A 27,177-nucleotide genomic window follows, 5' to 3' on the forward strand; every position below is an offset into this window, starting at 1 on the left:
TCATTTATCCCACTCACTCATGCATTCTCCAAATATTTAAGGAGTAGAAGCCATGTGCCCAACACTGCTTTGGGAAATTCAAATACAAAGTCAACTTATGCCAAGGATTCTTGCCCTAGTGGAGTTGACCTTCTGGTGAGGAGGCACTGCTGAGCTAGGTAAAGGACATACTGCATGTTAAGTACTGATAGATACTATGGGGAAAATTCAAGAACAAAGGAGCTGGAGATGAGAGATGGTGAATTGAAAGAGAGTGGCTAAGAAATGCCTTACTGAGAAAGAATATAAAGATTTAAAAGGGATGACTGAGAAATCATAAGGGTGGACAGTATTTAAGGAAGGAGAAGCAGCTATCTCAAAAGCCTTAAGCAACAGCAGATGTCACTGCAGAGAGCAGAAGGAGTTAGTGAGGGAGAGTGAGGTAGAAGAAGGGGGTCAAACCATCAAGAGAGGGAAGACTGAATGAAAGCATGATGACTCATTATGAGAATTTAGGACTTACACTCTTAAAAATAATAGGAGGGTTACTGGAATGACTTGAGGAGGTGTATGGTTAGATTATTTTTAAGGGGCCAAGTGGCAGGGTCAGAAGAGACAGAATGAGGGGTGAGAGAGAAAAAGAAGGGTACTAGAGGAGAGTATTGCTATAATCCAACAGATAAAATGGACTTGTGTAGTGTGGTAGAAATCCAGTAGTGAGAATGGTGACTTACATTTTGAAAGTAGAGTCAGTAAGATTTCCTGATGGGCTAGAAGTAGGGTAAAGATTGAAAGAAAAGGGGAAGAGACAAGAATGACTTAGCTTTTTTCTCCAAAACAATGAACAAGTTGGAACTGATATAACTTTAGAGAAGGACGATTGTAGCAAGAACAGCTTTTAAGATTTTATTTTACTTTTTAATTAGCATGCATTGATAGTACAAGGAGGTTTTGTGGCGATTATTCCATAGATGTGTGAAGTGTACTTTGAACAAAATCAACAGTCTCTCTATTCCCTTACCATCGCCTCCTCCTTTTCAAACAGTTTTTAGTGGGTTTCGTTATGCTGCCTTTGCAAGTATATATATAATGAACTTCAATCCTACTGAGGGGTGCAGATCAGTTTTTAAGGGTGCATTAAGAACCAAATTTAAGGCGTCAAGCTTGAAATGTGAGTTCAGGGAAGACAGATGGGCCAAAGATGAAGATGGAGGTCAACATCAGTGGGTGGCAATTTCTTCTTTTTGATGGTACTGCGGTTCAAACTCAAGCCTCATGCTTGCTAGGCAGGTACTCGATCACTTGAGCCACACCACCAGCCCATTACTGCTTTACTTATTTTCTATAGGGTCTCATATTTTTTTTTTTTGCCTGAGGATAGTCTTGGACTGTAATCCTCCTACTTATGCTCCTAATTGTGATTACAGGTGAGTGTCATCATGCCTACCTTCAGAATTGAGATGGGTTCTCACTAACTTTTTGCTTGGGCTGGCCTCAAACAAGGATCCTGTTGATCGCCATATCACGAATAGCTGGAATTATAGATAGGCATGAGACTCCATGCTTGGCCCTAGTGGATGTTATTCAAAGCAGTGAGACAGTGCTCAACAAGAGAGTAGAGTAGATCTCCACAGATGGTATCTTGGGGCATTGAAATATTCACCATTCAGAAAGATCTGAAAAAGACCATGAGGAATCAGCAATGGAAACTGGAAAGGAGGAGCCAGAGAGAAGGAACAATTGCACAAAGTATGGTGGTCTGGAAGCTAAGAGATGAAAGAAGGAATAAACAACCATGCCAGACCTATTACCACATCAAGTAATATGAGGAAAAATTGATGACCGTCCATTGGCTTTGATGATGTACAAGTTCAAAAAGAAAAAACCAGGCTTTAAAGAAGTTATGTGAACGCAAGGCTGGCTGGAGTGAATACAGGAGAAAAACTGGTGGAGAAACTTGAAGATGGCTAGTAATCTTCCCATTCTACTTTCTTCTGCTCTTTTGAGATGTTTTCAACCTCAAGGTTGTTCCTAAGGTTATGTGACGTCTATTTATGTAAATATGTCATACAATTTCCTTTATACTGCCAATTTTTTTAACATTAACATTTTGTATGGCTGTGTGGTGCCAAACATATGGCTAATATGTAAAAAGCTCCTCAACCATCTGAATGTGTCCAAATATACATATGTTTGAAACAGAATAGGCAAAATATTTGGATGACTAGCTGGATTTTTCATTTGTATATTTGGATGTCTACACAGAATCAAAGTTGAAATGTCTGTAAAATTGTTAACAGTAAATAAACTAGTTATGCTGGTACCACCGTCTCACATCCATGATACTAACTACTTGGAAGGCTGATGTAGGGAGGATGGCAGTTCCAGGTCAGCCCAGACAAAAAAATAATTTGTGGGATCCCCATCTTAACAGAAAAAAATGTTGGCATGGCTGCTTACACCTGTAGCCCAGCTATGGTAGGAAGCATAAAATTAGAGGATCACATTGCAGGCTAGCCTAGGCAAAAAGTGAGACTCTGTCTCATAAATAACTGGAGAAAAGAGGGCTGGAGGTAAGGCTCAAGCAGTAGAGCACCTACAAGGCCCTGAGTTCAAACCTCACTACTGCTAAGAAAAGTAAATTAGTTATATAATAGCTTATCTATATTATATATGTATATAATATTAACTTGAAAATCTTCATATCTTCTTATACATTTTATCTTCAAACTTAAACAAAAATTTAAAAATCTATAATATTCAGACTATCCTTTATGCTTAGGAAACTTAAACACTTTTATTATGCATGACACAATAAATCAAGGTAATCTTACATTGAACAGAATCACCATTAAATATAAGTTGTTTTATATATTTAACTGAGATCAGTCAACTAAAAATGTTACCTTCTTATACTCATGTGTTACATATAAATGAAATGCAAAAACAAAAATTATAATTTGATAGCTGACTCTGACATCTTTCAATATAAATTCGGGGTTCTCAAATCTTACTGTGTAGGAGGGCTTATTAACACATGAAGAACTGATCCCCACTCCTGCATGGGTAAAAGTGAGGGGAAGGGCTGAGTTGGCAGAGAGGTAGATTGCACTGATGACCTGCAGATGTGCTGTTCTTTCCCAGTCTACTCCCCCACCTTGAACTTATCATTGAGTCTGAACCATGAGGACATGGAACGAGATTAAAGGACAAGAAGAAGACAGAAACCAGCAAGCACAGTTTTCCTCTATCTGGCTGCTTCTCAAGAGTCTGGAAATTATTGTGTCTTCTTCATTGCTTCCAACAGGTAACTGCTCTAGCTAAGGTTCCCACTTCTGCTGGACAGTTGCCACCAAGAATCTACATCCAGCTGGCTAGCCCCAGCTGTGGTTCTCTGGAAATACTACCTCTGACCTATATCCTTTAGCACCTGGGCCAGAAGCTACTGCTGGACTCTGGGTGCTTTCATCAACTCCTACTTAATTTATAAATTCCTAGAAGTTTTGTGTCGGTGACATGGGAATGAGGACACAGCCACTGAGAATTTGGTACTATGGTTTTTTTTTAACCACCAGACAGCCAAGACCAGCATACACTGCTTAACAGTGTGCTTCTTTACCTGATGGTGCTTTCAGGGTAATTAATTCCCTTTTTGCATAACCCAACTTCCTTCCTAAGCTTGGCAGACAGTGGAAAAGAAGCAGAGAGAAGAGAGAAAAAGGCAGAAGTTGACAAGGGAGGATACTCTGACAGTGCTTTGTCACTTACCGTGGGACTCGCTGACAGAATAAACCATATCTCTTAATGCCTCTGTTGCACACTGCTGAAACATTTTCCCACCATTCAAAATGAGTATCTTTTGCTAACATTCTTCAGGTGTTAAAGGGACCTCATCCAGGCATGGCAAGTTTTCTTTTTCTATAAGCCAGAATTCTACTTTCCTTCCTGTCAAGTAACCTTTAGTCTCTGTATCATATGGAAGGCCCAGTCCTCTGCTCAACCTGAGCATAGCTTCCAGGTTAGTGCTGGGGAACTACCATTGCTACCTTCCCCAGGATCTCTTAGCAAGATCAAGAGCTGCCACTCTGAACCATCCACTGATGTGACTGCCACCACAGAGCACTAAGGAATCAAGGACAAAAGTACTCTCATTTGATTCTGTTGCTTCAGCCTGTTTCTTTATTTCTCTTTGTATCACTGTTGATTTTCCTAACGGTGGGGACTTCACTCTCTAAACTTGTACAATATGCTCTCTCCTGAAATTCCTAAATGCCTGTAATTTTATTTCATGCTACATCAAGGTGGGAATAGTGACTCAAGCCTGTAATTTGAGCTACTTGGGAGGATGAGATTAGGAAGATCATGGTTCTAGGCCAGCTCGGGCAAGAAAAGTTCATGAGACCTCATCTCAACAAAAAAACTGGGCATGGTAGTACACATCTATCATCCCAGCTAAGAAGGGAAGCATAACATAGGAAGATCATGATTCAGGTTGGCCTGGGCAAAAACCAAGTCCCTATCTCAAAAATAAGTAGAGCAAAAAGGTTGGAGGCATGGTTCAAGTGGGAGAGCACCTGCCTAGCAAGTGTGAAGCCCTGAGTTCAGTCCCCAATACTGCAAAAAAAACCCAAACCCTACTATATCAAATGTTGTCAATGATTCCTAACCACCAAGTCTACTAGCTTGTCTTTTAATTCTCATTCCTCATGAACACACTTGATATTGGTGCTCACTTTTCCCTGTATCCTATTCCTTTCATTTACCTTCTTATTTGTCCCAATCTCAATTAATCTCCCCACTGTTTTGTGGGCACCTTAGTCCCCCCTTTCCTTGCACTTGCAGATATTATCTTATGAAAGGTATTTCATCATTTTCTATGGGGACTTTATAGAAAACTATTCAACAATTTGTCTAAAATTGATTATTCATAAAATATTAGATTCATATTCTATTTCACTATTTTTGAAATTGGAATGAATGCTTAGAATGTTTTATTTCTCCTGCAGAAATGAGAGCCGTGACAATACGTAACCACACCATGAAATGATCAAGCAGAAAGTAAAACTCTTTGAACAAGAGAAGCAAAACAATAAAACTATATTATTCAGAAAAGGGATCCATATTCCAAAAGGAAAGTATTCTTTTGGAAAGAAGTTTAGAGTTAATGCAGGTTATTCCTTTATAACACTGAGTCATTAAACCAGGAGGACAGATCTATTCATCTTCATCACCCATGTGACTGGCACGGTTTCACACATAATGTCACCTCCACCAGTGTCTGCTAAATTGAATGTGAGACTTCCAGAGCAAAAACTGCATATAGATGACAAGATTCTACTTACTCACTGCAAACTAACATTTTTTTCAAAATAAGTATTTTGTATGCAATTCTTAACCCTATAAAAGATGAAGTACTCTACATGACACAGGGATGTCAAATAGAGTAGAAATAGTTTAGAATGGCTAAAGATGCCTTGCTTGCTTTTCCTTCTTAGCTTGCAGTGCTACACAAAGGAGTCAGTAAGTGACAGAATTCCAATAATCCAGGGCGATGATATCCTTTTCCTTTGTTTTGGATAAAGCACAAATTGTGTAGGCCTTATTATTAGAGAAAGAACAGTGAGCTTGAGTATGATAAATTGATAGTTGGTCCCTACTCCCTTAATGTAGAAAGACAGACATGCTTCATCTGCCCCTTCTACTAAACTCCTAAATATATCTAAAATATATGTGAGATGTGATGTCAACTTTAAAACATGGAGCCATATATGTGAGTGACTTATAGAAGTGCTTTTTATTTTTATTCCTAATGTAAAAGCTAAGTGTCTTAATGCTTTAGGGAGGCAGGAAAGGGGACTTGAAAATGTCTGAGATCATCAAGCCCAAAGGGAAGATCAGAAAGGAGAAGCACTTATACCTGCCCTGTGGAATTTCCCTGCTTGATCAAAGGGGCCAGTGAATATCATAGGTAGGGCCTGAGTGGAAGTAGCACCTGAAGATTTACTGTGTCTTAGAGTCAGAGCTGGGAAGCTAAGTGGCTGAGAACTGCATCACTATACAAAGAAATCCAGGACGGAGACATCCACAACACACAGATGGAGCAGACATCAACAGCTCTAACAACCGGTTTCTATTTCTGACACATATTACTTCCTTCAGATGCAGGCACAGTAAAGATTTTCAGGAGAGGAATTTCTACACTTGCCTTGCTTTTCTATAACAGGCACATACCAGCTCTCGATACCATGAATTCTCCAAGACAAATAAAGCCACACTTATAAGCCTTCTTCTAATGGCCCTTCTGAAGCTAAAAGAAGATGGAGATAGAGGACAATAATATTTAAATTAAATTGAATATTTATTCCAATGACATTGAGCTTTTTAAATAGATTAGTCTATGACTCACTAGACTGTGCTGGACATTTGGAAAGGGCCTGTTGACAGTCAACTTTAATTCTGTATCTCCTCCCAAGTACTAACCTACAGGATGAGTGTTCAGGAAACTGACAGCAGTGACAAAGACAAAATTATTACATGTTTGTAGACTGATAAATTAAGACTATCCAGTAAATCTAATACATAGTTAATGGAATTAGAGAATGTTTTAGAAAAAATACATTGTTTTAACCCATAAAATTACTATACAAGGAGAGTAAAAAGATGAGAACTATTTGGGAGTTAATATATAGGTTCAGATGGATTTATCATTTGTCTTGATATAGAAAAAGTGGGGCATCCTTTAAGGTTGAAAAACATTTGGGGAATAAATGATCAATTTTTATCTCAAAATCCATGTAGAATTAAACTATTTTGTTTATAAGTCATTTGAAAATAGAATAGATAAATTAATGGGCAGCAACTCATAGTGGATTACTAAGTGAAAGTATTGTGTTTAGAGAACTAATGTATCCTTTAAAATTGACAAAGACTATCCCTTGCTCTTACTGTAAAAGAAAGAAAAACAGAAGATTTTGCAGATTACAGATAAGATCCAACATGGTTGTTCCTTCTGTTTGAGCAAGTGGCCTAACCTCTATTCCCATAGTACAGAGTTTCTTCTTACAATGGAATGCAATTCAAATCATGTTTTGGGGTGCAACATTTCTATGAGAGATATAACCCCACATATTTCAGAACAATTATACAGATTGGGTTTGTGGTTTTGTTACATAGTGCAGTGACAGGCATACCACAGCTCCATTCCACTGCAAATCTATGATCGTGATAGCTTTGTCTCAAAAGTATAGGAAATAAAATAGGAAAAATCCAGTATGTTAAGATATCTTTCTAACTAATGAAATGCCACTGGTTTGATTAAAAAGGCCATCCTATTTTCAAAAAAGTAAATATATATGTTTCAGTTTCTAAAAACACTTGATTATACAGTCAGGTCTGTATATCCATGGGTTCCACATCTTAGCATTTGAGTAAACACAGATCTAAAATATTTAAAAATTGCATCTCAGTACTAACCATGTGTAAACTTTTTTGGTGTGACAGTATCATCTATAAACAATAGGTACAGTATAACTACAATTTATAACAATTAGGTTTTACTGAAGGGATTTGAAGTGTAGGTAGAATGTGCCTAGGTCATATGAAAACACTGTACCATTTCTATAGGGTGCTTGAGTATCCACAGATTTTGGTATCTGCAGGAAGTTCTAGAATCAAATCTCCCTGGATACCAAGGGACAGATGTACTTAATTGGTAATACATGATGTTTCATAGTCTTAAATTTTTTAAACATTAATTCTTATGAAATGTTTAAAGTACTTGAATATAAAATTATGTTGCATTTCATATTTGAGTGATACTTCAAAAAGTACTCCTAAATATGTATTTTTAGGTGACATGATTGTTTTTTAGTAGTGTACTGAAACTCTTCTCAGACTGCCAACAATCTACATTTTAAGACACATCTTGAATAAGGATTGCATGTCACTGGTTTTCAGACTTTAGCATAGGATCATATACCCCTTGCAAGCCTATTAAAACATGGATTCAGGGTGGGTTCACATCTACAGTGGAACCTGAGGATTTGCAATGATGACATTACATTCTCAAGTAATGCCGATGCTGCTGGATTGGGGACCACATGTATTTATCAAGAACCAGTATAAACAGAAATCAGGTTGTTGATAAACTTCTGAGAATTACTTCCAAATTATAAGTATTTTGTAAAAAACACAACCCACCAACATCCAAGTTACGGTAAACTCTTCATTAATTACTAAAGCAAAATAATTTTGCTTATACATATTAGCAACTTTTCATGTAATTAACTAATTTATAACTCAAAATATGCTGATTGCCCAAGAATCTCCATGTGCTTACTTTCAGTTTTGGCAAAAACCATTTGATATGAAATAAAGTAATATAAAATAATAATGTAAGAACTAGCAAGTGGAATTTTCTATCTACTGCCATGGGCACTCATGATTCCTTGGGTTATGCAAAGACCTGAGTATTTTGCCACATAAGATATTTCAAAGTAAGTATCAGAATGTAAATCAGGGAGCAAATTGCCCATGAATAGATTATAGGTAGACTTTGATTACATCTTTTGGTTAACGTATCACACTTTATTAAAACCTGGTTTCTTATCATTGTGAATATCTCAAAACCTCAGCATATTTATACCATTTATATGTGAACTCCAAATATATTCCTAATTGTCTTATTTTGGAATATAAATGTACTTAATAGGGTAGGGAAAAATGCTATAGAGCAGGGTAATGGTAAAAAAAAAAAAATTCTTCCTGAAGTGTAAAACACACTTCTATAGGCTTGGATGTCTTAAACTTTTCACATAAAATACTGCAATAAGCAAATGCAATCAATTTATTCTTATTTTATGTTAGTTAATATTACATTACCTAGTTTATATTCCATCTGAGTACCTCCTTATATACGTGTGATATATCTGACATGTTTCACTAATTGGAGACTTAAATACTTACCAAAGTATTTTATATGGTAAAGAATAACACAAATTTTTATTGGACTCAATTGATATTTCTAACAATGAGTCCATTTTTTTTAATTTTGGAATTTTCCAATGGCTCTGAAGTTAATGTTCCTGCATGAGCAGTAGGAAAGATTCAAGGTGATGATGCCAGTGTGGACCACAAGGTCATGAAGTATGTGTCAACTACACCACTTTGGCAGTCAGTCTTTGGTTCACATAATCTCAAAATCACTCTCATACTCCATCCTACGCTTCTTTCATCATTGACCTCTCCTGTAGATTTATAATCAAGAAATAATTGTTATTGTTTTCTGTAACACAGATACTTACAATCAGGAGGCATCTTTTCCATAAATATTGTGTAATATTCTTTTAGAAGTTCAAAATTTTCCTGATTAATACTTTCTTGCAGAGAGACATCTCCAAACCTAAAAACAGATAAAAAGAAACCGTTGTGGGTTATAAAATAGCACCAAAAGTAATGGCTTCTACCATTTCTTTTTAAATGCATAGTAACAGTTTTCTAAGGAAGAATCTCTCATTTTTTTAAAGCATATATTGTACAGTGGTGATTTCAGTCATATCCAGTCTCCATGGATCCCAATTCTACCAATTGCTTCTCAGAATACCAAAACACCAAATAGTCTCACATCTCCCAGTATGAACATGCCATCTCCTCTACATGTGCACAACCTGATGCTCAGTTATTGTTACTCTTCCTAACCTGCCCTGCACCGCCTCTGCGGGCTCATCTGCAGATGAGCGTGCATAGGAAACCCTCCCCCTCTCTTTGTCCTTTGATCTTCCTCTTTACCCTGACCCCTTGGGGAGGGGTCCAGAAGACCAGGACTGAACACTAAGCTGCATGTGATCCTGTACACTGTTGACTTCTGCACACATGTGGATAGTCCTGTGCCCTCCCAGAGCAGTTTAACTTTGCTGACAATTTTTTCTGCCCAGTAAGGACAACGGCTTTGTACCCATGCTCTCCTTTCTCTTCTCTAAAACAAACTTTCTTCCTTCATATCACTGAGTTTATCAACTCTTTGAGAATCAACCAGATTCAAACTTAAAGTGTGTCTGTCTATAAAGGGAGGCTCTGAAAGTAGCTTCCAATATGGCTCTTCATACAAACATGTATTTCCAGATGTCAGCTGAAGTTTTCTGTATGAATTGTCCCACCTCACACCCAATGCAACATAATCAGAACCTGGAACCTCCTACTGACTTTCTCCAAGCCTGCCCCCAATATCCCATCATTTACTCAGGTGCAACTTCTAGGTAGGCATTTTGAGGTTCTTCTCTTTTCCCCACTATTCTCCACCATTCCTCACTATTCACTGATATTTTCAGTGAATCTCTTCTTTCTTTTTCTCTTTATCACTGCCATTATAGGTTACATAAGTCATTATCCTCCCAAATCCTTCCAAATGCCAGTGCTATGCTTCTAGCCTCCTTCCCTTGCACCCTATCCTTTACAGCATGCTTAGATAATTAATTCAATCAGCAAACATTTATTTAATATCAACCATGTACCAGCAAATGCACTGTGTAACAAATGAAATGTTAAATTAATCTAACACAAATTGCCTCTTATTAGCTCATTGAAGTTCAATGTTTATCCTCCTCCTATAAAGACAAGGTCCAGTCCCATTGGTTTAGTGTCTAACCTCTCCATAAAGCCTTCCCAAGAGACTGTGGGAATGTAGTTACACCCTTTCCTGTCACATTTTATTTCTTCTCTGATGAGTGTCTTATCTTCCTTTTTGGCTTGATTAGTTTCTATTCCTCTTTTAAGCCAGTGAAAGGTCACCTCTAGGAGCCCTTCGCCAAGAGCTCATCTCCTATCTGATTTTTTTTTCTTTCCTGCATTATTCCTATCCCTTCAACATCTTTGATTATTGCATGAGTCTCGAGTATAATGCATTATTTGTTGACTTGCTTTCCTTACTGGCTGGAAATTCTCACAGGACAGGGATAATATTCCAGGCTTCTTGTCACAGTCTATTCTCCCTGTGTCCCAAAGCTTGGCAGAACAGCTCCTGGTGGAGTCAATGTTGAATCCCTCTACTGAGTTGAACTTGAAGAAGAAGAATATAGTCCCAGGGAAAAATCCATAGGAGAATTTCCCCCAGACCCTGAAAATATACTCTTCTAACTTTTGCAGATATTATAATCAACTGGCATTTAAAAAATATCAGTCTTGCTGAAATAAATCAGTATTATGGACTAAATGTTTGTGTCCTCACAAAATTCATGTGCTGAAACAAATGTGGCTATATTTAGTGATGAGCCTGAGGTTATAGGGTAGATTCTGACTCTTATAGGATTTTATGTCCTTATAGTGACACCTGAGAATGCTACCTTCCCCAACATGTGCACAAAGTGTAAGTCACTTGGGCACACAGCAAGAACTTGGGTAGTCATCTGTAAGCAAAAAGAGAGCCCAACTCTGCTCTTGAACTTGTAAGCCTTCGACACTGGGAGAATTTTGTTTTTTAATCTGTCTAGTCATCAGTCTCTTGTTTGAGCAGCTCAATCTGATTAATAGCATGAATATTTGTTTAAGAACAGTAATATAAAGTATATATTTTGATTTGTGATAAATATGCAGAAAAATATTACAACTAAATTTACGTAATATGTCTAACATGAAGATGTTGCCTGGTGAAGGTAAATTCTGAATCAGAAAAATGAAGATTAGAGAACGGAGAGGAAGTGATTTGTTTAAATCAATAGTCTATTGACATCAGAGTGCTATTCAAACTCAGCCTTCACATTTTTTCAGTGTTTTCCCTGCTTTGCCACTTTGCCTCCTTTTCAAGCCCAAGGGTGTTTTATACAACTTCTAGGTAGGGAGCTGGGAGGGATAGGAGGAACACTTTAAATGAAGTGATGAATAAGTGATAACCGAAAGTGTCACAACATCATCAGTGATAAAAATGAGTCCAATCTACATGTTAGTCCTTGTTAATGCTAGCCAGTCCATAAAAATGTAACTATCCCCTGAAAAGTCTGAGTCTCATGTCACTCTTAAGGTCATATTCTACCACTTAGTATGCTGGTTCTTTTTCCCTGAGCTTTATCATTTATGTTCAGGTATATTATTCACCACAAACACTGAATTTGCTATGAGAAAAAATACATGTGTATGTATAACTAGAATAAAATCTGATCATTGATACTGATTTTCAAAATGTAATCATCAAACTTCTCATACTATACAGTACATAAAATTGTATTTCTGATTTATACACACTATAAGGAAAGAGACTCATAGCATTCACATAGTTTGAACTTAAACCTGTAATGCACAGTTACCATCCACTTATTAAATGGCAGCTGAGAATTATGAAAACCTGTGTTGTCCCGGAAATATCTTTGGGATAAGAAGGAGAGAAGAAGTTATTTAAAAATAATAAATAACAGGAGATATTTTGAGTACCATTGAAATTCAAGAGGACTATAATTATAGTAGAATATTTAATTTAGTAAAATAAAAAGACATTAATAAAAACCTAAAATGTACTTAACAAGTAATGGCAAGAAACACTCTAGGCACTTTAAAACTGTTACCCATGGGGAAGGAGACACAGGGAAGTGAGTGGTAGGGAAAGAAGCATTGAAATACCAAAGACTATCAAGCGTTCCACATGTGCTTATGTGGGAACTTCCCCAGCCAGTCCCATAACAAGATGACAACCTTGTTCTTTAAAATCTTTCACAACTGTGCTCTGTGAACTTATTTGTTATCTAAGTTTTCTAGAATCTCTACATGAGAACAATGGAAGAGGCAAGAGTTAAGTTCTCTGCTCAAAACAGTGTTTTTTTAAACAATAACTCAAGGGATCACATACAATCCTTTATTGCTTGATTGAGCAAGTCATTTTGAAGATGTGTTAAAATTATCCCACAATAGCTATTATAATAAAAAAAGGAGAAAAATAGAGCATTTTAGGTCCAGACTATTTTTGTTGTTATTGTTGGTACTGGAGATTGAACTCAGTGCCTTTCGGTTGCTCGGTAAGTGCTCTACATGAGCTGTGCCCCTAGACACAGGTAGGGTCTTGTGCTCTCACTCAGGCTGACCTTGGACAGTGACCCTCCAATGTCTGCCTCCTGAGTAGCTGGTATTACAGTCTTTACTAGCACACTCAGCTGGTATAGTAAATTTTAACACACATTTAAACACAAATGGCTGGGTTTATAGTGTTAACATAGGTATATGAGTGTGTGTGTGTGTGTGTGTGTGTGTAAATAAAATTCCAAATTTTGATATACACAGAGGTATTTGGAAACATGAAGAAAGTTAATAAGAATACTTTGTTATTGGCAGCAATATTTTCCTCAGTGTTTTTGATACATTTAAATTTGATTTGGGGCAGAAATCCTTGAGTCTGAATATTTTATCTTGTTATGTTGAATGAACTGGTCCTGGTAAAAAGGAAACTGCTCCCTATAAAAAGGACTAAATCCTACGTGCAGAAACACATGGGATTTCTCAGCATACCCTAAAAAGGGCAAAAGAAACTGAGTATCATCCTTCTGCCAGAGCTTACCTTTCTGCAAGAGTTTGTTGTTCATTGATTCCGACGTTAAAAAGGACTGGATGCACGTGAAGCAGCTGTCCTCCCTTAATCTGTAGAGGCAGCGACTCAAACATTGTAGCTGGCAGCTTGACTTCCACCACATAGTGTTCACTGAGGAAGGTAAAGACAGAGGGAAGAAGCTGTAATCATGTCACTTATTTTATTTGAGACTCACTGGAAAACAATTAAAGAGTTGGAATATAACACTATTTAAGTTTTGGGCAACTACATGCTTCTTTTCTAATGTTCATTTATTCAAGAAACATACTTTCCTCTTGGCACCACATATTTAGGAACTTATTTACATGTTTGATTTCTCCACATTACTCTGAATTCTATTAGAAAAGGAAGAATATTTGGTTCATCTGTGAATCCCCACAGACATGTGATAGCCTCACTACCTGTTTTCTTGACTTACTTATAAAATCCCATTAGTCCCCAAAATAAAGAAAGTAATTTAATGATAGATATTTCAATATGGTGGAGCCTAATAAACCAATTTTTTCTATATTTTGGGGCACAGCCCAATTGTTATTATAATTGATGAGCTCCCTCTTCATGACACTATAAGGCAAATGAGATGGTTTAATTATTTAAGTTATAACCTTTGGGAACCCTGACCATTTGGAAATGTTTGTATAACACAGGAGCATTTTCCTTAGAAATTTCCATTAAAAATTACCAGTAATGTTTTATTTTGAAATTTTAAATTGGAGTTCATACAATATTCTCAGAAAGAGTACCAGCTTGTATGTTTTGAAACTTGGTACCCTGTGACACAGTATGAATTGAATACAGAAATATAAGAAGTGTAGCCCAAGAGTTAGAAAAATCCATCTACTTCCAGAACTATATGGAATGGTGGGTCATACTGCATGTACTGGGAAGAAGAGCATAGGACAACAGTTTCTTTGTAAAACTCTTTTTAATCTCTCCTGGTATAACAATATTGATAAACACTGTAGATCATTGACTCAGACTGTTTCTTCCTAGCCATGACATAGAGAGTTATGAATTCCCAAGAATCCAGCAAGTTAGGATGTTAACACTATCCTCAGATGCATGGACACATTCATTTGCTTTGTTTAATTCACTCTCAGTGCCCTTTTTAGTAGCCTGGTTTACAGAGGGCTGATGTTTATTTTAAGTGTTTTAAGAATATTGAAGCATCAACGAGTTAGTTCATGTTTGAAAATTTCTCTGAAGGTGAAGTGCATTAGCTAATTTCGTTGTGATGACTTTTCATTGACTTTATTAAGTTATAATTGACATAAATGCATACATTTTAAGTATATAATTCAGAGTTGTGCAACCATAACTGTGATCCAGTTTTAGAACATTTCTATCAGCTTAAAGGATCGTTCATGCCTGTCAGTCCCACTCCCACTGCCATTTCCAGGAAGTTTCTATAGATGTTTACTTTTCTGCATATTTCATATGAATGGAGTCATACAGTGTGGCAGTCTTTGTTTTCTTCTTGTTGTTGTTATTTGTTTGAGTGGTTTTTTGTTTTGTTTTGTTTTGTTTTGTTTTCCCCCAGGTAAGGTCTCCCATTTTTGCACAGGGCCAGCCTTTTACTGATTCTCATACCTATGCCTTCTATGTACCTGGGACCACAGACACACATCACTACACCTGGCTTGTATGTTGAGATAAGGAGGTCTCATGAACATTTGGCCCAGGTGGGCCTCAAACCATGATCCTCCCAATTTTAGCCTTCCAAATAATTAGAATGACAAGGATGAACCACTGGCATCCAGCTTTATTGTAAGCTTTGCAACAAGAAAGTGAAGTTCTCTCCTCTACATTTGTTCTTATTTTATAATTTTGGGGGAAGGATGATTTTCCATTTACATAAAAATTTAAGTTTACCCTGACAATTTCTGCAAATAGATTACTGAGATTTAGATAAAAATGTCACTCAATCTAGAGATCAATTTGTGGAGAACTTCTGTCTAAACAATGAGTCTTCCAACCCATAAACAGAAACTTTCTATTTGTTGGATCACATTAATTTTTCTCAGCAATATATTGTATATTCTGTGTATAATCTTTATTATTTATTCTTTCTGATGCTACTGTGAGTGGAGTTATCTAAGTTACCACTGTTTCTGACAACTTCTAGGTGCTTTTTTCTGTTTTCTAGCCCAAATCAGTCAGCCTCCTCAGAGAATGACACGGAAGTGTCAATGGGGTGGGCTTTGTGCTGACAGACATGGGGTTGGTGGGAGCAACCTTCAGCAGGAATGCCACTGACTGACTCCCAGTGCTACTGTCCAGTGCTCGCTAGGTTTTTATCAGTCTGGGCTGCCTAATTTGTTTATGAATTTGATTCATCCCCTTAGTCCTAAGATGGCTGTTTTAGAAGATTCTTTCCAGTTGCAATGTTGTTTTTTGGACAGAGGATGCGCTGAGCTTCTCACTTCTTCTTTCTGAGTCCTACTTCCATCTGTATGACAACGTCTGAGTTTAGATGCAGCTTGAAGGGTTTCCTCAGGAAAAAACCCCCTGCACTTTGTCTGTACCAAATGGCCTGGTGAGATTCATAGCCCAGTGAGATTCTCTCATAAATTCTTCTCACTCTTGATAATAAACTATGTGGTATTATTTTCCAGGGTGTGTATGCAGCAATTTTATTCTTTTTCTTCCAATGAATAGCAAATGAAACATTTTGGCACATGAGCACATGGTTTTCTTCTTTGTAGGAAATAATCACTTTTCCTTCAACAGTACAGATACTGCATGCTTCACACAAAATTTAAATTATCACATGTTTACCTTAGACAGGGAAGACAGTTTGTGTTGAATATTTTTAGACTGCATCTCTTCTCCATCTTTCTCTAGCCTGAGAAGTGCTCCCCCCTCTTTTGTGTTCGCTGTGATTTGAGAATGTTTCAAAATTTAAATACCCTTGTGCAGCACTTAAAAGTGCTTATACCAGAAAGGTTGAAATTTGGAGGACTTCTGATTGAAACAACTTACTATAGGATATAATTCTTCTACCAGAGTTCTCTTTCACACACCATCATTTTTCTTAATTATTTCTGATATTTTGCCCATCATAAACTGACCTTGGAAGCTGTTTATTTAAAGCCTTCTCGGAAATCTCACGATCTAGAGAGTGAATTGTCAAAAATAATTAAGAAAAATGGTGGTAAATGCCCCTGACAGAGGAATATATCTTTCCTAAACTGTTGCTGCTTTTAACTGAATTTAATTTAAAGTCAACTCAAGAATTATGAAGCTATTAACTGAACAATTCCCGAAAAAGGAAAAACATCCTAATGCTTTAGACTAGATAGTAATAAAAAGGAAAGTGTTCTTTTTTTTGCAGCTATTATTTTAAATTTCTCATATATACTAAAGGAACGGGTCCCACACTTCCCTTGTCACAATTTATAAACATTAGTGATACTTCCACAAATTTTTCAAGACCTTCTCCCATCATATAACCTATATTTGTTTCTCACCCAGAAAGAAAAGAGAACAAAAGAAAAATTCCCCAAATGAAACACCTGAATTCTGTCAGGGTACTTTGCCGGGAGTGAATGATACATGTCCGACAAAGGCTGGCCTTCAAATGGGCACTCACTCACCGTCTTCCTGTTACAACGGGCAAGACCTCATTGGATTGGGCTTCAATTATTTTAAATGCAACGTTCTTCAAATCTGAAATGCCAACAGCCATGTCCTCCAGCATTCCAACTTCATCACCTAAGCAAAGGGGAACGTGCCTGATTATAGACTATGAAAAAGGAAATGTCACCAGCTACAAGACCTCCTACTGGAATCTATTCTAGCCTTTTAGTGAATGAGTTTCTGAGTGCAGTGAATCCATTCTGCACTATTTTCCTCACAGGCTGAAGGTTTTTATCAGCAAAATAAGAACCATTTCAATGGGCTCTAGAAGTCAATGTACCCTTTGAGGGAAGAAGAATGGGAGGCTGGAGAGAGATTTTAAACCCTTTATAAAACAAAATATCATGCACACATCTTTTATTGGCAGAACTGATATCTGATATCTAGAAACAAGAGTGATGGCTGAATTAATGATCACCAACTCAGAATTCATGCTAGGTTTGTGTCTCCATACACTGACAAATAAGCCTAAGAATGAGGAATTAAGATCCTAGGTCAGTACAATCCAGTAGAGATGGCATATGAGCTATTATTGTAAATTTTCTGGTAATCACATCTTTAAAATAGCAAAGATTAGAAAGTAAGGTTAACTTTACTAATATGTTGTATATTGCTCAATATATACAAAATGTTTTTGAATATAAATTATTAATAATCAATATAAAATTCTTTTGTTTAGTCTTTGAAATCTGGTGTGCAGGACTAGAACATACATGCTTGGACTAGACATAGTTCAGGAACTCCACTCCACATTAGAATCCTGTATTGAACTGTGCAGTTCCAGCCATGATAGTGTTGAGACTTTGAAACCAAGTCATTGAAGTCATGTTGGTAAAGAGCCCTTTATATATTTTTTAAAAAGCCAGATGGTTGCTCTGAAATAATCCATAATTCCATTTTCAAAACATAATACAAAGCAAAAGTAAGTTATAAGGTGAATGAGTGCAAAAGCTAAAAGCTGCATTATTTTTGTAACATTTGGTATAATGGTATACTGCTCATTTTTATGCTTACCTGGAAAATTGATGTGTTAATTATCTTTATGAATAGGACTATGATTTTAGCATGTAATAAGGCAATACTCACTGTATGTACTTAGCAGTCCTTCATATTGTACTATCAACCCCACAGTGTAAAGCTGCCGTAGGAAGTCTGGATCATGCAAACTTGAATGTAATTTGATGATAAAACCACAAACCAATCCAGCAAGCTAAAACAAAAAAGAAGATCACTGAAGGAATTTACTGGGGCCAGCAAATTTGAACTTATTAGTTCAATTTTTAGTGTTTTAAGACTTTCGGGACATTACAAATTAATTTAAAACTCTCAAGAATGTGTAACAAAGCTATTACTTTTGTACAGCTTGAAGTATCAATATACACTTAAATTTTTAAGATGAAGGGTAGGAGGAAAAAATAAAATCTTTCCAGGGGTAGGTACCAGTGGGAGGAGGGTGGGCATAAGGAAGGAGGGTATATTTGATGGATATGTTTTGTATCCATATATGAAAATAGAATGAAATCTGTTGAAATACTTCTAAGAAGAGGGGGGTAGGGAGAATGATGGAGGGGATAAATCCAACTAAGATATATTTTCAAGACATATGTTAATATCACAATATATCCCCTATACAACTGTTATATGCTGATAAAATCATAAAAAATAAAATAACTATCTTTGATGTGGCAAAGCTGTATACAAAAGACTTGGGAAGACAGTATCGCAAAAGAATAAGTGCATGGATCTTGGAGTCAAGGTGATGTGTCCTTAGATCATGTCTACTGTTTGTAACAAGAAAACCATAAAAAAATGATTTGGCATTTCCAAATCATAGTGTTTTCATTATTTACACATGCAAAGTAGAATCATAAAGGATCCAATAAGCATGTGAAATGCACAGCATAAACGCCCGATGCTTGGTCATTTGCCACTGATCACTCATGAAATAGTGTAATGGGGGTCAGGACAGTTCATTTAAGATACTCCCTTGTGTGGACTGTTTACCAAGGGAGGCATTTGGTCTCCTCCCCTGTAAGTGCTTTGTATATCAAATTCAACCAGACATGGAGGCTAGAATAGAAAAGGGAAGCAGCAGCAAGACCCCTGTGATGGAGCTGGCCTTGATATAATGAATGGGGGTGGATATAGGCAAAGGAGATGGTCCCCTCAGGCCTCATAGTCAAGCATTACTGCCCTGCAAACTTATTTTATAAGCAATTTAAGAGATTAGTGTGAAATCCTGACCTGGATTCATGGGGGAGATGAGTAAAAACAGATCCCTTTGCCAAGGCCTAGTGTGTCACCTGTGGTGCCAGGCAGCCTTCCTCCCCTGACAGTAGGCAGAACTTGGGCATAGCACAAGGGTAAGTCACCCCTTTCTTCACAGATTTTTCATCTAGTTCATAAAATGCACATATCAGAGACTTGGCTGTCTCTGTTCAGAAAGAAATATTTGAGGTTTCATAAACTGTGTAGGTATAATATTCAACTCAAATTTATCATAAGAAAAATTTGATAGCAAATCTTTAAGGAAAGGATCCCTTTAAAAAAATAAAACTGTTAAAAGAATAATTCTACTGTCATCAAAGAAAGGGTGTTAAAAACTCAGAACTGTTCTACACAGACAACAGCAGTGGGCACCTACTGCCTGACTGAAGACGATGTCTCTCCTCAGAGTCAGCATCAGACACTGGGGCAGGCTGTAGGCAAGTTCCTGCAGCAGCACGAATGTCAGGGACTGCTTGGCACGGCTCACCACTTCTCCCATGCATTCCTTCAGGGTCAGGATAAGGGGATGCAACTCTGCGTACCAGTCCTCTGCAGGGAGGGGACGGAAGAACAGCAGATAGGTGAAGGATGGTGTCTGAGTATAGAACCAATGCCTTGTTTACAGTGAAGTTATACATCCTATTAAAGATTCATTAAGAGTAGATTTGAAGATTCCTCATCCCAGAACTCCTCCAAACTCCAAAAGTCTACAGTCAGCCATTCATTGGATCTCTCCATCTGGATGTACTTAACAGAGTTACAGTAGACCTCCTTTCTCCTCTGCTCATCTCCACTCAGGCCTGCCTGTGTCTTAGAGGATGGTGCCACTAAACTCTATGGTGTCTGGAAACAGAAATTATACTGGAATTTTTTCCCCGTAGTTTTCACGGTTACTTGGCCACTAAATTAGTATCAAATATCCATGTTCCCTGTTCTCACTTCCTGCTCTCATTGGATCATTTCCCCACTGATTCCTTGACTTCCTTCCTCAAGTCTACTCCGCTCAAATCCCTGCTCTACAGTGAAGATAAGAACTTTCTAATCAGCTTGAATCCAATTCTATCACTCATTCTTGCTTCCTTACTTAAAATACTTTTTAATACATTCAGAATAAAGTTCAAATTCATGAAAGATCCTGCATTATCTGACCTCTGACTCTGTGGCCAATTCCATCACTTGAAACTACATTTGAAGTTTTGAGCCACAGTTGAGTAGAAGAAATACGTATTTCACAACAATAAAAAACAAATTAAAAAAATTTAATATAACTGCAAGAAAAATGAAAAACATGTATTTCCCTAAACATACCCTGCTTCCTTACCAGTGTCTTTGCAAATCCTATCTCCTCCTAGAAATTGTTCCTCTACTTATCTTCTATTCTCTAGGTAGTCTACATTTCCCTAGCACTCCTCCCCAGCCCCATTCTCTGAAGTTCGGGTTAAGTGCACTTCCTCCTGTGTCCATAATTTCTTGCCCTTACTGCTGGGATGACTTACACACTGGTCTTCCACAAGTTAAGAGAGCTCGCCAAAGGAAAGGAATCCCCAGAAACTAGCACAGTGCCCAGCATATAGCGAATTCTCAAGTTTTAATTGAAGGAATGAAGTTACAATAAATATAATAAAAGTTTTTAACATTCAAAGAAGTATGAAAAAGTGAAACTTTTGATAGCATTGGGATTCAAACAGTTTTTTTTTTAAAATCAGGACCAAAATTAAAACCATCTGTGCTATTTGTGTGTCTAGATTTCTAACATGTAGCAGCTACATAATTATGACTCTGATGTCAAAACAAATTATATTCTACATCAGCTTATTTGGAGAGCAAAGTACTGATAAACATCAAATATAAATTCCGGACTGTGTGACATTCAATTAATATATAAGTAAATTAAAGGTAGGATGACAAACAAAATTTAATGAGTGTGGGCTGTGAAATTAATTATGAAGCAGAATTTGCAATGAGATGATCTTCTCTGAGCATCATTGTGAGTGATGGGAGTGCTGAATAGCCAGTTAAGACCTTGAAAGAGTTATAGGAAAAGATAAAGTTAAGAGAGCTCGCCATTGTACCATTTCTGCTATCACTTATTTATTTTATGTTGTGTTGTAAAAAACTAAATGAAATGAACCAAAATGGCTGAAACAATAATGAATGACCCCAACTTAATATGAAGACATGTTCTAATTTACATTCTTTGTAAATGTCTACCTGATGTGCATTTGGAACGTTAGAGATTGTTATTTTAAAAAACACTGTAGACTTCAGTATTATTAAAGAAGTAAAAACACAGGAGAAAGGAAAATTCAATAAAGTCCTGTTACAACCACAGTCATTTAATAAAGGATACACTTATAGGTAGCTTAGGATGAATTTAGATAATCATTAGCTATTAATTTTTATGTCATTTGTATAAGTAAAACAGAAATGGAGGTAAATCATTTACATTACAGAATAAATTACATCAGTAGACCCCAACGAGGAATCCTTTATTTCTATATGTTTTTCATATTTGCATTCTTTTATCTGCTATTCTGTCTCTCACTTTATAATTTACTGAATATGACTGAGTAAGATAGTATACAGACACACACACACACACACACACACACACACACACACACACACACAGAGGAAAAAACTAGAAAAACTCCAGTAAATTGAAACAGATATAGATGTCAAAAGTTTTCAGACTGCAAACTTGGCTGTGTATAAATTAGTTTCCACTAAAGAATTTGCAAGCATAAAATAAATTTTTTTGCAGTAGGTGGCGCTCCTTCATCAGGCTGAGGTAGAACTACTTTGTCACTCATTCCATTTAAACAACTGACTCACTTTTTTGTACATCTACATCTTTCCCCACAGCATATGTCTATTGTTTAAGCACCTAGTATTATACTGCCCTGCGTCAGGAGGGCAAAAACTTGCCTATGAATGTGATGCTCTCTTAAGTTTGGAAACAGAAAATTGACTTCGGAGGAGTCCAGTTTTTTTACTTGAGAGACATTGACAATTCAAATAGGGCTGTTAGTTTATCTTGAAGGTCTTTAAAGGAGGAGACCTCACATACTTCCTTACTAATATCAGAATGATTTCTTCATTCTCTTCTAAATTTATGGGCACACTACCATCAGATAAGAGACAGAGAGAGAGAGAATTTCTAGTTCTACTATAATAAGATTAGAAACATAGAATAAAAGGAATATACAGATATTCTAATTTACCCTAGAGCAAATTCTAGATACTTCTGATATGAGCAATAATTCCAGTGTCTCTACTTAGTATAATTATATGTACTTTTTACTGGGTAAGATTTAAGAAAATTGACAATTTAAGAAAACACTAATTATAAATGAGAATTACAAGTGTGTAAGCAAGGTAAAACGTCTTCGGGAGAGTAGTACCCTCCTAGGGAGAAGCATAAATGAGAAAGCTCAAGATGCATATCTTTAAGAAAAAGAAAAACTTAACCAAGTTCAGCAGATAAAGGAAAAGTGCACCAGCAAATGCAAATTTTGATGACTACAGGACTTCTCTGGAAATATTCACTACTCCACATAAATTTCAGGTTCTGAAATAAACACAATGGAGTATGACAGGCCAAAGAAAGTGTGGAGTTGGTTCATAAACGGTCTTCTTGCTCCAGTGAACATTCTAAATCATTCTCACAAAGGAATAGACCATGCTTTAGTTTTCTCTTTAAAACTGTTTTTAGTGAAAGAAAAAAGCTACAAACGGTTGTTACTCTTCCCTCACATTCTTGTCCTTTGACACCCTACCATTTACATGGTTTTCACTTTGTCTTTCCAATCAAGCCATTTTCTGGTAAGGATGAAAATGATGTTCATTTTGCATTATTTGGTTCAAGTAAGAAATCCTGAAACACACATACATCTACTCTTCTGTGATTAGTTTCTTCAAGATTCAATTAACTTTTACATGTGTGCATGCACATATACTTGTGATACCCCCAAGAAGCTGGGTAGCCAGGGACCCATGTACCACAATACTGTCCCTGCACCAACACCTCTCATGCAGCTCACCGGCGTAGCAGGCACTTAAATGTGATTCTCTCCCCGAGGCTCCTTTCAATGACAGAGGAAAATATGAAAAGAATGTTTTAGTGTCTCTATAAAAACTTGCTGAGACTCCTTAACCCTGAGACCAACAAGCAGTCTTTCCTCAGGAAAACATAAAATGCATGTGGCTTAGCCGAGCTTTTCCTGAGCCTTGTGGACAGGGTTGGAAGCCATCCAAGCAGAGCTCTGCTTCCCAGCCTTTTACTCACTTCTCTAACATATTCAAGTGAAGCGCACTGAAGGATTCAAAGAATGCCTGCTGGGTGCCCCTCTCCTCCTCCACACTCCATCTATTTCCAGTACAGGATGTTCACGTCTCTGAGCTCAATGGCTCATATGTTACTCAGGAGAAAAATAAAAGAGCCAAATATCAACCAACTGTAGCACAGCTGAATGTCAATTTCAAAGCCATTTTCTTCTCAGGTGTTTGATCTTCTTTCCTCATTTAAAATAATTAAATTCACAAAAGCTGGTCGCCATTGTTATTTTTGTTATCACAAATTTTCAGACTTATGGAAAAAGGAAAACTAAAAGACTGCACACCTATTAAACTTTATGCAGAGATAACAGAAGAAACCGTCTCAGCTCAGAGAACTCACCTAAGGAAAGAAGAGGATGAACTGTGAAGCTTAGCAATTAGAGTGGCCTCAAAGAAGGGTGATAAAATTCTCCATGTCTAGAGGTGAACATACACCAAACTCTCAGCCAATATGGCTCTGTATTATGCTTAAACCCCAGACAGCACAGAAATGAAAATGAGTTCATGGTAGGACATTGATTAACCCTTCTCATAGAATTCTTGTTGACTTTGAAGAATCTGTGTCCTACATTGACCCAGATATGGATACCATGGGGGCCTGTGAGTGCAATCCCTATCTTATATGTGCAATTTTACAATGTGAACATCACTATAAAATTCATCAGTGCGAATGTGGAAGGGCTAACACTGATAAGGCTTCCTCTGCAGATGCTTTAGAGCTAAACTTCTTTGTGTGAGTACAATACATGTAGTCAACTTTGCTACCCATCTATAGGAGGCCCTGAGATACCTCAGTTGTACAGAGCACGGAAAGTATGTTAAATCCAGACACTAGGTGGGTAGCAGGGAAAGGAGAAAACTTGCTCAGGCTTGGTTGCCTTAAAAGTTTTCTCTGGCTACTTAGGGTAATCTCTTCCAAACCTTCCTGACTTTTTCCTCATCCTTATGCTCCTTCTCCTATCTCTGATCTAGACATTGAAATTTCAATTTGTATTTACCTCACCTTAACAAATGCTATTCTATCTTCCTTATATTAAACACTGTGTTAGTCAGCTTTAATGGTGTAACAAAACTATAACCAAATACTTGACATAATTAGCCTATTAAATGAAAAGGGATATTATGGCACAAATTTGAAGGTTCCAGTCAAAGATTGGGCTCATACTTTGGGCCTTTAGTAGGCATGGTGGATGGTAATGGCGGGGAGTGAGGGAGAGCAAACTGCTTACCTCATGGCCTGGAAGCAAAAGAAGAGGAAGAGAATAAGCTTCCAAGTCCCCTTTAAAGGAATACTGTCAATGACCTAAAAGACCATCCAATAAGCCCCCTATTCCAAAGGTTTCATCACCTTCCAAAAGCACAACCTTTGGGACCATGCCTTTAACACAAGGACCTTTGGGGGACCTTTAAGATCCAAACCACAGCACCCATCCCTCTCTTTTTTCACTTCAATCTTGTGAACTGTACTCATTCACTGGACCAATAAATGTCCCATGGGCGATACTACTATGTATAGCTCATGGTCTCTATCCTCAAGTATATTAAAAACATAAAAGGGAAGGTAAAAAAAAAACATGACAAGCATTGTTAAAGTTGGGAGAGTGATAAAAGCAAGTTTCAGAGAGAAAGATCTCTGGTGAGACTGCATTCATGATTGGATATACATTTTCTGAACACATGAAAGAAGCCACAGGTGGAGAAAATTTAGGGAAGGTTGTGTGGCTGTATTTTAGTCAACCCCCCTAAAGAAAGTCTTTGTAGGAATAGGGGTGCCTGGTTTTGTTATACCATGGGTCATAAATAGGTGCCATAAACTGACCAGAAATGACTGAGAAGACTCAGAGCTCAGATAAGGTAAGAATGGGATGGAAGTAATTATTGAGCATTTTTGTGATGTTAATCTTGATTGTCAACTTGATTGGATTGAGAAGCATCTAGGAGATAAGTAAAGCACCCCTATGGGTATCTCTGTGAGGGTACCTCCAAAGAGGATTAACTAAGAAAGGAAAGGTCACCTTGAATGTGGGTGGTACCATTCCCATAGCCTAGGGACATAGATGGAATAAAAGGGGAAAAATAGAAAACCCATAAACCTAGGGATCAACAGAGACAGAATGTTGTTTCTGCTTCTTGGCCACCAGCTGTAAGCTGCTCTATCTGCCATAACACCCTCCCCACCAGGATGGATTAAAACCATGAGTCAAAAATAAATAAGTTATTTTTTCAGGTATTTTGTCACAGTGATAAGAAAAGCAACTAATAACAGCATGCAGCCAATGGATGGGGGCACTGGAATAACCTTATGTGGGCAGTCACCATATTAGGGACAAGGAATGGAAGGCGGTAAGGGTGGGGAGAGAAACGAGATGGTGCGAACCATATATGAAGGAAGTCAAAATCTAAGAAGCAAGATCTAGAAGCAAAGGGCATCAGATAGGGAAAATGTAAATAAGATTTATGGTAACCCTGGGAGGAAGATAGCACATGAATGCTGTGCCTTCCTCTTCCTATACCACAGAGCAGCCTTAAAGGACAAACATGTACCTTAAAATATAACCATTGTAGTGTCCACCAGGATAAGTGACTGCTCTTGACACCTTCCAGATGTATTAGAAATGAGTGTACTGTCCAATGCAAGACAAAATGCTATGAGAAAAACAAAAGCAACCTTTTCTCATGTCAAAAGAACCTTGTTTGTTTAAACCCTGCCAGGCGGAGAACACAGTGTCATAAAACTTTCCAGTCTTGCTCTTAGAAAAATAGCAAAGGAAATGCATCAACAGATATCCTGGATAAACTTCTTATTTCATAGCACAAAGTTAAAAGCCTTCAGTAAATTCTGTTAAGACAGTTTCCAGGAACTACATCCATTAATCAAACAAGCCCCGTTTGTCGTAGCACAAAAGTTTTTGAAGTCAGGCTGAGCTCGACCAGAAAGAGTCACAGACTCTCATTCATTGGGTTTATTTTGTCTTTGGGCCTTAAATAAAGTATAACCTCAGGGCTCTGGACCACAAATGGCCTGGGTATTTAAGAATAAGCTGCATAGATAATGGGTCATTCAATAACCTGAAATAACCAGTATCACATAGCTCTAGTTATTTCAATATTGTACAGCATCTAAAGTTAAGAAGAAAGAGTTACTGGGTACTATGCTGATTGTATTAGAGTCAGGCAAACAGAAGAGAGGAGAGGTGCTACATTTCCTTCCCAAGGTGATTCTAATAGTTTTCTAGTAATGTTTGAGGTCAGTGGACTAGGTTTTTTGTTCATTTCTACAAATACAAAAGAGCTTCTCAAAGATCAATTTAACTTACGAATGTCGAATAAGTAGGCAAGAAACCAAATATAAGCAGTACATTTCCCAGACTGTTCCATTCAATAATCTTGTG

The 27,177-nt window shown here is 37.2% G+C and overlaps 1 protein-coding gene across 8 annotated transcripts in view; it reads right to left on the reverse strand.

Annotated features, from left to right (window-relative positions):
• The window catches only part of Inpp4b (inositol polyphosphate-4-phosphatase type II B), a 395,691-nt gene that overhangs the window by 110,978 nt on the left and 257,536 nt on the right, over window positions 1–27,177 (reverse strand). For all 8 annotated transcript variants that reach the window (XR_012435583.1, XM_074041203.1, XM_074041202.1 and 5 more), the window contains 5 exons: window positions 19,824–19,996; window positions 18,266–18,389; window positions 17,137–17,254; window positions 13,511–13,651; window positions 9,282–9,379 (listed from right to left, as the gene is read on the reverse strand). Coding sequence is in view for 7 of the 8 variants with exons in the window: in XM_074041203.1 (XP_073897304.1) it covers window positions 9,282–9,379; window positions 13,511–13,651; window positions 17,137–17,254; window positions 18,266–18,389; window positions 19,824–19,996 (654 nt within the window). In the remaining variant the exon portion in view is untranslated. The remainder of the gene's footprint in view (window positions 1–9,281; window positions 9,380–13,510; window positions 13,652–17,136; window positions 17,255–18,265; window positions 18,390–19,823; window positions 19,997–27,177) is intronic.

Source organism: Castor canadensis, chromosome 9, assembly GCF_047511655.1.
Source record: "Castor canadensis chromosome 9, mCasCan1.hap1v2, whole genome shotgun sequence".
Taxonomy (NCBI): Eukaryota; Metazoa; Chordata; class Mammalia; order Rodentia; family Castoridae; genus Castor; species Castor canadensis.